The sequence below is a fragment of the Fringilla coelebs genome, assembly GCF_963513975.1.
Source record: "Fringilla coelebs genome assembly, chromosome: 6".
In the NCBI taxonomy this organism is placed as follows: domain Eukaryota; kingdom Metazoa; phylum Chordata; class Aves; order Passeriformes; family Fringillidae; genus Fringilla; species Fringilla coelebs.
The window spans coordinates 27,057,216-27,065,926 of NC_140034.1; the positions used below are offsets into that span (position 1 = coordinate 27,057,216).

General features: G+C 39.8%; 1 protein-coding gene across 2 annotated transcripts; it reads left to right on the forward strand.

Moving 5' to 3' along the window:
• Nucleotides 1–837: 837 nt before the first annotated feature.
• On the forward strand, nt 838–8,376 carry DTD2 (D-aminoacyl-tRNA deacylase 2; the record flags this gene model as incomplete). 2 transcript variants are annotated; one of them, XM_084208026.1, is made up of 3 exons in its annotated part: nt 838–959; nt 6,001–6,070; nt 8,051–8,376. In XM_084208026.1, exons 1-3 carry the CDS (start codon nt 852–854, stop codon nt 8,374–8,376), a joined length of 504 nt encoding a protein of 167 aa, XP_084064152.1. In that variant the 5' UTR covers nt 838–851. The 2 variants fall into 2 exon arrangements, with proteins under 2 accessions (XP_084064152.1, XP_084064153.1); XM_084208027.1 differs by having other exon boundaries at nt 851–917.
• Nucleotides 8,377–8,711: the final 335 nt, after the last annotated feature.

An 8,711-nucleotide genomic window follows, 5' to 3' on the forward strand; every position in this document is an offset into this window, starting at 1 on the left:
AAATGAATTTGCAGACAGATACTGAATTCTACATCATTCTATCCTGACTTGAATGAATGCAGTATTTTTCAAAACTTGTCTCTGTCAGAATTCATGTATGGGAGAAAGACACAACTCTTCCAGTTTTGGAGCAGTTCAAGGAGTATCAGGGTACATAGCCAAAAACCTGGAAGATAATAAAAGAACCACTTGCAATATTTTAAACTTTCCCATTAGCAGTGGGAGCTCATTTCAAAACTATGCACTTCTTTTTCCAGACGATTTGGATCACTAGATACCCAGATTCCTTTTAAGTGCATTTTCTGATCCCTCTGCTCCAATGCAGTATCATTGAAGAGAAACACGCCAACTCGATAGACTGATCTCAGCCACCTGAAACACAAACAAGTAATGAACAGAAGAAATAACAAACAATATGCACATTTTCTTTTCCACGCATAAACTATACAGCATGCTGCTCTTATCACAAGCACGTAACATTTCCCCAGCAGAAGACAAGGAGATCTTTCATTTCTCATCAAAATAAGAAAGCAAAGCCCGCTTCCTGCTACCTATTGGGGCATCGGTAAGCAGAGCTGTAGAAATACTTTATTTAATTCTGCTCCAAAGCTTGTATTCAGCGCCTCCACAGAGAGGGCGGACCATAAGCCCCCGTTTAACCATCCGCACAAGGTCCCGCTCACGCTCCCCGCCGCCCGTGACCCGCGGGCCCCAGCCGGTGCCGGTGCCGGTGCCGGTGCCGGTGCCGGTGCCGGTGCCGGTGCCGGTGCCGGTGCCGGTGCCGGTGCCGGTGCCGGTGCCGGTGCCGGAACAGCGTGACCCGGCCCCGCCCTCAGCGCTGCGGGTTCACCATGGCGGCGGCGCGGCCGGCGCGGGCCCGGGCCCTGCTGCAGCAGAGCGTCTCCGCTCGCCTGCAAGTGCGGCCGCCCGAGAGCGGCTCCGAGGCGCAGTGGGTGGAGGTAACGTGGGCAGCGGGCCGCCCTCCGCCCTCGGCATCGCCCCTTCTCCCCGCGGAGCGGGGCCGAGCGGGGCGGCCGGCGGGAAAGCGCTCGGAGCCGTGCGCGCGTGCGCCGGCGGGGAGAGGGTGAGCGGGAGTTTGGACGTCTGAGGGGAACAGCCTGGGCTCCTTTTCCGGGCTGCGCTGCGCTTCGGGCCCTTCCAGCCTCGTCTCGTTTCACCGCAGAGCGCTCTCCTCGTCCCCTGCTTATCAGCAAAGGTTGCGATCAGCCCCTTCGGCAAAGGGACAAGCGGCAGGAGGCGCACAGCGCTTTCTCTCTGCTGCTTCTTCTCTCTCCCTGTGGTCCACAGAGTCCTCCGCAGGCAGAAGTCTCTTCAGGAGTATGACTGCTCCACGACCACACGCTTCCCTTCTAACTGTGTTGTTCCTTCTTTTCTTAAATACACTCAACAGAAACACTACAGCCTTGGCTGGTGGGCTCAGCTGTCGGCTTTGTTGTGAGATAGTGTTAACTTGGAGAAGAAAGGCCAGGTAGCGCAGTGGGACTATGGTAGCACTAGTTCTGATGTTGTTTGGTTTGTTTTTTTCCAGAACACTAGCTAAAAATGAAATTTAGCATTTAGAATTTAGACCACCATTCACGTTAAGGAAAACACTGTATTTTCCCCCTTTTCCTCTCACAGTCTTCTCCTTGGGCAGGTAGGTAGGTCTGCAGACTCTTCCCTCGATGTGCTGTGCATGCATTTCGCTCTTTACCTAAGCACCAAGGCTGCCCTTTGGAATGCACTGACCTGCTGTAGTTGTCATTGCTTGTGAGTTACCTACACTAGAACGACTCATTTCTTCCATTGTCAACTATTTAGCCCATGGGTTTTTTGGTTTTGTCTTTTATCCTGTGTAAAGACTTACAACAGAAGGGGCTTAATACAGTCAATAAACTTTAAAATGTAAAAGCTGGTTAAAAGGTTTGTGCATTCATTCAGGATCGTCTGAAAAGAGTACACTCTTTGCCTTTCACATTAGCCTTAAAACATTTCTCTCTTTGTTCAGAAGCGGCAGGTGGATCCAGCAGAACTAGTTTCTGCAGTATGGTCTGGGAAGCCAGAATGTTTTTCTGCGAGGAAGCAGGTGTGATCTCACAGATACTGTTTCACAGATGTAGCGTGTCTGTGTATACTGCATTGTTAGCCTGTCAGTATAAGGTTAATTACAATAAAATTCACTTAGCCTGGCATAAATTAACTATAGGAGAAATAATATATTTCTAGCTTGCTAATCATAGAAGTAATTATAGATCTAGTAAAGAAAAGTAGAAATGTAATTTTGCTGTCTTTCTTTTAAACTATTTTAAAAGGTACATGTGGTTGAGAGATATGAATAACTTTGCTGCAAGGAGGTTATGTAGTTTATCTCTCTAATTTGCAAAATCACTAGGAAGGTAATAGATACCACTAAAGGAGTCTGAAAGAGATTTAGGTGGTCTCCAGCAGATATTTTTCAGACATGAACCTTACTAGTATTTGTTATGGGTACTTCGAAATCTTTCTCAGGTACCTGGGGCTTTTTAAGAGAAGTGTGTTTTAACGAGAACTAGTCACCATGCAGAAAAAAAGCCAATTGGAAGTTCTTTTTTTTTTTTTTTCTCTAGTACAACTACTTTAGAGGTTATTAGAAGGAAATTTTGCTGCTGACATTTTCTGGTAGGGTACTTTTATTCCCTATTTTTGCATGTCAGTGCAAAATGAAAAAAAGAGTCCAGACATCATCAACTATTATTTACATCAACCAGTGTGTTCCTGATGTTTCATGGCCAATTGCAAGTAGGACCTCACATTGAGACATTTCTAGCATAGTATAAGTGGCATATTATGTAGATGGCTTTGAGTAGCTTCTGAGCTGTAAGAGACCCCCGTGAAGTACTTTAGGAACTTCAGAGCAGATGCTCTTTACCTTCAAAAATGTTAGGAGTGTATTTTATACATGAATCTCTGCCTTCATTGTGTTTTCATGATTGAGTTTTTTGGCCTGTTCAGGGTAACTGCACATAGCATGTCTTGTTTATGGGGAATTTTGTTTATATACCCTCCATAAAGGTTTAGGTATACAGCAAAATGGGAAGAAAAAAAGAATTCTTGTAAAGGTAGGGGTGAAATTAGGTACGCTTTAGTGTAGTTCATAACTGTGGGAGAAGAGAAACATAAAATGAACATTCAGCTAAAAAGTGTACGTGCCTTACACTTCATGCAAGGAAAACTGTCTTTTCTTTATCTTATTTCCCTTGATTTGTTTTCTGGTTACTATGGCAAAAAGAGGTGCAGAATACCAGGCACAGACTTGTTCTGTGACCTGTGGCAGATGATGTAATCTCTCTGCTGCACTAAATATAAGAAATATGAAGAAATCTTCCCAGAGGGTAGAAAATCTGAACTTGAAATGGAAATGTCACAGAATAATTTATGTAAGGTAGTTTCACAAACTGACTTTCTAAGAATTAAAAAGTATTTCTGATTTTATTATCCATTGCATTTTCTTAGAGGAAAAATCAGTAAAAAGTATAGATAATATTTTGCAGAATATATTTCAGTTTTGCTAATGAAATCCTGAAAAATACAGATGAATGTATTTAGTCAGGAGGGTGAGAAAGGAGTCAGTTGTCTTTTCCTGCAAAAGAGCTAAAAAGCAGCATTTGGAGACTGTGTTGCTAAGGCTGTCTATATGGCATTGGGGCTGGGTACTTCAGCCTTTCATGATCTGGTTCAGCAGGTTGCCTGATCTGATGATTACATAAGACGCTGTATAATAAATGCCAGTGTTGCGCAGTATCTTGCTTTGCTGCTTTATTTATGTAGGCATTTTACTGCTCACAGTAGATCCACATAGAGCACAGCTTTCCTCTCTGGTCACTGAGTAGGTTCCTTGCAGTGGCTGTTTACACACCAGCATGTTGCATTTATGATTTTCTTATTTGTGTTATTTTGCTCGAATTTTTGTGCATTAAATAGAGGTCTGAGGAGCAGTCAGCTAGGCTTTGATAGGTTACAGAGGACCTGCAGCAATGGCAATGGTTTTGCTTTGGTTCAGAAAGTTTACACATTACATTGACAATCAGCAAAAGTCTTAGGACACTCAGAAGATTGGTGTAAAGTCAGACTGACACATGTTATTATTAGCTTTGGTCTTGTAATTGCATTCAAATTTACATCTTCTATTCAATTAAGAAAACTAAAGAATAAAGCAAGACTTAACAAGGGGTTGAAACATGGCTGTACGTATTGAACCACAGTTTTCAGTCATAGCTGAAACCATAAGTTTCCTCTTACAAGTAGTTGTGTAGCTTTCAACTTTATCATGGTTGTAAAGTGTTCTAGAAGAACATAAACATGCAGTATAAATAGAAGCATCCTCTATCAGCTTTAACTTGTCTCTGAATTAATTGTTTTCTCATTTAACCTCCCATCCCTCTAATTTTCTTCAATATGTGGGTCTCATCTTGTGATAGTTTTTATTCAAAAACAAACATCAAATAAGGGCAGAGGCTAGAAAAATCATGATTTGTTTTACTTTATCCGTCTGGCCTTAGGACTTGCAGGGTCACCACTTACTTTTTTGTGTCTTTAAAATGAGCTGCTTGCAGAATATTGTTACTGCTGTGAGACTGTACCAAAAAAAGTGTTTTGAAAGAAGCCATTTAAAGCTTTTGAAAGTTCTCAGCATGTGACATTTTGGCTACAAAGGGCCAAAGGGCTCTTTTTTCAGAAGTTAGTCACTAGAAAAATAGTTGAGAAGGCATAGCTTTTCTCAGTCATTGCCTTGAGCATTTTGTTTAATCTCTGCAATAACAAAGGGACAAAATCTCATGTGTATAGCTAAGATTTCTTCACCAAAAACCTTTTTAATTTGGGGCAAAAGCAAATAGAGGAATTTTTTTTTTTAATACTTTTTAGAAACTACTCACATTTTCAATCCTTTTGCTTTGATAGCATTAATAACTCCTTCCTGTCCCAATCTATTTAACATCTCTTCGGTGGTATTTCACAAGTTGACATATATGTTTCCTCCAACAAAATTAAAAAGATACTTATTCTTCACAAGGCAGTGGGGAGGTTTTTTTATATACTGTCTGTGGATCCTGCCTGCCTGTGGATGCTTTGGGATTTTTCCCAGAGAAGTTAAGCCATGCAGGTATACTTGTGCGTGAGACATAGTTGCTGCTGGCTGCACAGCCTATCAGTTTGGCTTAATAAAGCATGGGTTGTTGCACGTGCATTCCTTATGGACTAACCAAGAGAGCAGAAAGGCTACACAGGAGTTTCCTTGTGCTTTCTCCTCAGTAGAGGCCTAATTCTTCCCTCAAATACATAGTTCTTACAAGTAGTTGCTCTGAATGCTAAAGACATGGCATATCCTTTACTTTATACCAATCAGCTGAAAAGGTCCATTTTGCCAGTTAGATTTTACCCAGGCTTATAAATAGTATTTTGAACAATTTTATAATATTCTGAACAACTTCACAGTTGTGGGTCATCATATTTAAATATTTAATTAACAGACTCTGTGGTTTTTTCAGAATTATATTGTACTAGATTGCTTTCACAATCAAAATAAAATTCAGTTCTTTGACAAGTCCTGTGGTGTTTTTCGTGTTTTGTAATTGGAAATAATATCATAGTTCATACTGAAAATTGATTTTAGCTGTCCATTTGATGGGAAAAAAGCTTTAATTATTTCTTATGCTGGATTTAATTATACTAATTCATCTTGTCACCTGTCTATGTTAGTACTGTACACTCTACATTCCAGCTAAATTTGGCTTCATGTAGAGCTAACAAATTGTCTTAATTGTATGTAGAAGCATTTTGCAGATAATGAATATATATTTTATCTTCCACAGTGTGGTGCGTAAACTCCATGTCTGAAGCTCTACTAAATTACTAAAGCTACTCTTTGTTATGTGTTTTTGTCATTTTTTATACTGTTTTAATGATAAGCATGCATCGTAGATAATGAGAAACATTGACATAGTTTTCTGTAATCTTTTGTAGATCCAGAGAGGGCTTGTTATCTACATATGCTTCTTCAAAGGTGCTGATGAGGATCTTGTCCCAAAAATTGGTATGATATAATCCATATACATTATTGTATGGTTTGAAAAGGAAGAAAAGTAGTGGAGCAGAGAAGGTAGCAGCCATTTGGATAAGCCATGAGATGGCATTATTCCAACTCAGTTACCTGGCTGAAAGAACAGTTTGATCGGTCTTGTTTCTTTTGACAGTTGTCTATGCCTCTTTGTTTGTCTATTCATGATCAACGTAGAAAACAAATTCCCCTGATAACATTCTGGCAAACAAAGAAAATGCTGCACCTGCTGTTTAACATATTACATGTGTCGGGTAGAAAGTGCAGTCCAGGACAGAACTCAATTTTATATAGTTCATGGCCTTGAATTGATAAGTGTTTTACCACTGATCTCACTGTATGTGCAGGATATTTAAAATCATAGCCAGCAGAGGGAGTTGTATGGATAATGAAACAGTGTCTTTCCCATCTCACTTCAGTGGTGCTTACATACACTGTTAGCATGTGCAGTTAACTTCTGGTTCAGAAGCAATTACAGCAATTCTTGTCTTCTCCATATGCACTTTGACATTTACATTGAAGCAGAGACGATGCTGTGGATGAGATCAAATAGTAGCAATTTCTGTCTTTACCCAGTGCTGTTTTGGCTTGATTTTGTTTGTTTTTGTTTTTGTTGTTCTGTTTTGGTGGTTTGGTTTTTTGTTTTGTTTTGTTTTTTTACATTTATGTAATTTCTTCTCCCTCCTTTCCTCCATCAGTAGCACTGGTTCCCCTGGGAAATTCTGTGATGCTGCTTATTCCAGATAAAAGTGCCCCTTTTCTGTGGCTGGCTGATACTAGTGATTTGGCTAAAGATTGTGTTACAATATTTCACTCTTTCAGTCTGTTTCAAGCTACTGGCTGAGACCAGCAGTGCACAAGTACAGGTGTTATTAAAAATGCTGAGAGCAACTCCTGAGGGGGGTTCTCTCTAGGTGTTGGAGAGCACAGTCCTTTTGTGATGCCAAATATTTATTATATAGAAATTTATTGTGTGCTAGTGAGAGTTCCATGAGAATGTTGCATGAGAATAATTACTTTTCATCTGTGGGGTAGCTAAAACAGGCTGGAAGAAGAAAGTTCTGTTTCCTATCAGGAGATTAATCTAGGACCATCCTTCTTGAGTGCCTCTCTTAGAGAATATTGTTTCCTAAATACATTTTGAATCTGTTTAAGTGTGTGGGTTTGGTTCCTGAATCACAACTCAGCTATTTTTGCTTCTAACAACATTAAACATTTATGTTTAGGGTTTGGAGGCATGACTAGTATCCTCCCAGATTTTACAGAATTGGGTAATGATTTGATTTGTTACAGAAACATCAGAAAATCTAAAGTTAGTAAATGCATTGATTTTATTTGCAAGTCTATATGCTCTGGCTTGTAAGCCAAATTGCATCTGACCTTCCCTGCCTACCTCCTGTCTCAAGTGACAAACTGGTAGCTGCATGTCTCGAAGTGGAGCACTGAAGGACGCTTGCTCTACTTGAGACCAAACCGTGGAGCTGTGCCTTCAGCTCAGATCAGTGCTGGGTCCTGCTGCAAACTCCTGCAACCAGAATGAAAAGAGAGTCAGGGCAGAACACTTTCCAAAGTGAGGATGGTGTGTCCTACAATGTAGAGTGTTGTGCAAATGCTACCTATTTGAGTATCAAGCAATTAAAGAAGGCTCACTAATTGCATCCTGGGTTCTTTTGGGGTTGTCCAACTAGAATCAACTTTAGGATTTTAGATAGCCAATCACTTCCCCCAAAAATAGAACTTTAGACATATAATATTAATATCCTTCACATTCCTCACAATACTCAGACATATTAGTTAGCTAAGTGTTTATTAATTGTCCATATTTCAGTTCATTAATAAACAATCAAACAATCTCTTTTACTCAGTGGTTTGTCAGAATATTTTTTGGATCTTGTTTATGGTGTTGTGTTTAATTCACTTCAGCAGTACTAACTCTTATTTTATTTTTATTTGCAGTCGATACATTGTTGAACATTAAATTAAGTGAAAATGAAAACGGCGAGTTTGTCTCTGTTCTTGATTTACCAGGCGATGTACTCATCATACCACAAGCTACCCTAGGTGGTAAACCAAAGGGAAGAAAGATGCAGTACCATGCAAACATTGAAAAAGAAAAAGGGTTGGAACTTTATTCTCAGTTTGTGACTTTGTGTGAAAGAGAACTGGCTGCCAATGCCAAATGCATGGAAGCTGGTGTTCTTGTCAAGCATGGCACATATGGAAACCGGCAGGTGTTAAAACTGGATACAAATGGACCTTACACTCACCTGATCGAATTTTGAAAAAATAAAATGTATCATGAATACAATACTTGTGTCTTATGTTTGGTTTGGTTTGTTTTTTTTTTCTTCTGAGCATTAATGTGCTTGAATGCCTTGGGAGATAGTTTAAAAAAGGCTTTCACTCATCTGTACTGGTTTTGTCAATCCCATTGAATAGGAGGATGCCTGAGACTGCCTTGCTATAATGAGTATGTTTTTTGCTCATATGCATGTGAAATGTGGTCAAAATATTTGTTAATATTGATCCAATAATTCAAAATGTTTATCAACAAAAATGGGATAATGCAATAATATTTTTACTCAAAAATAATGAAAGAAATATTACATGTATAGCT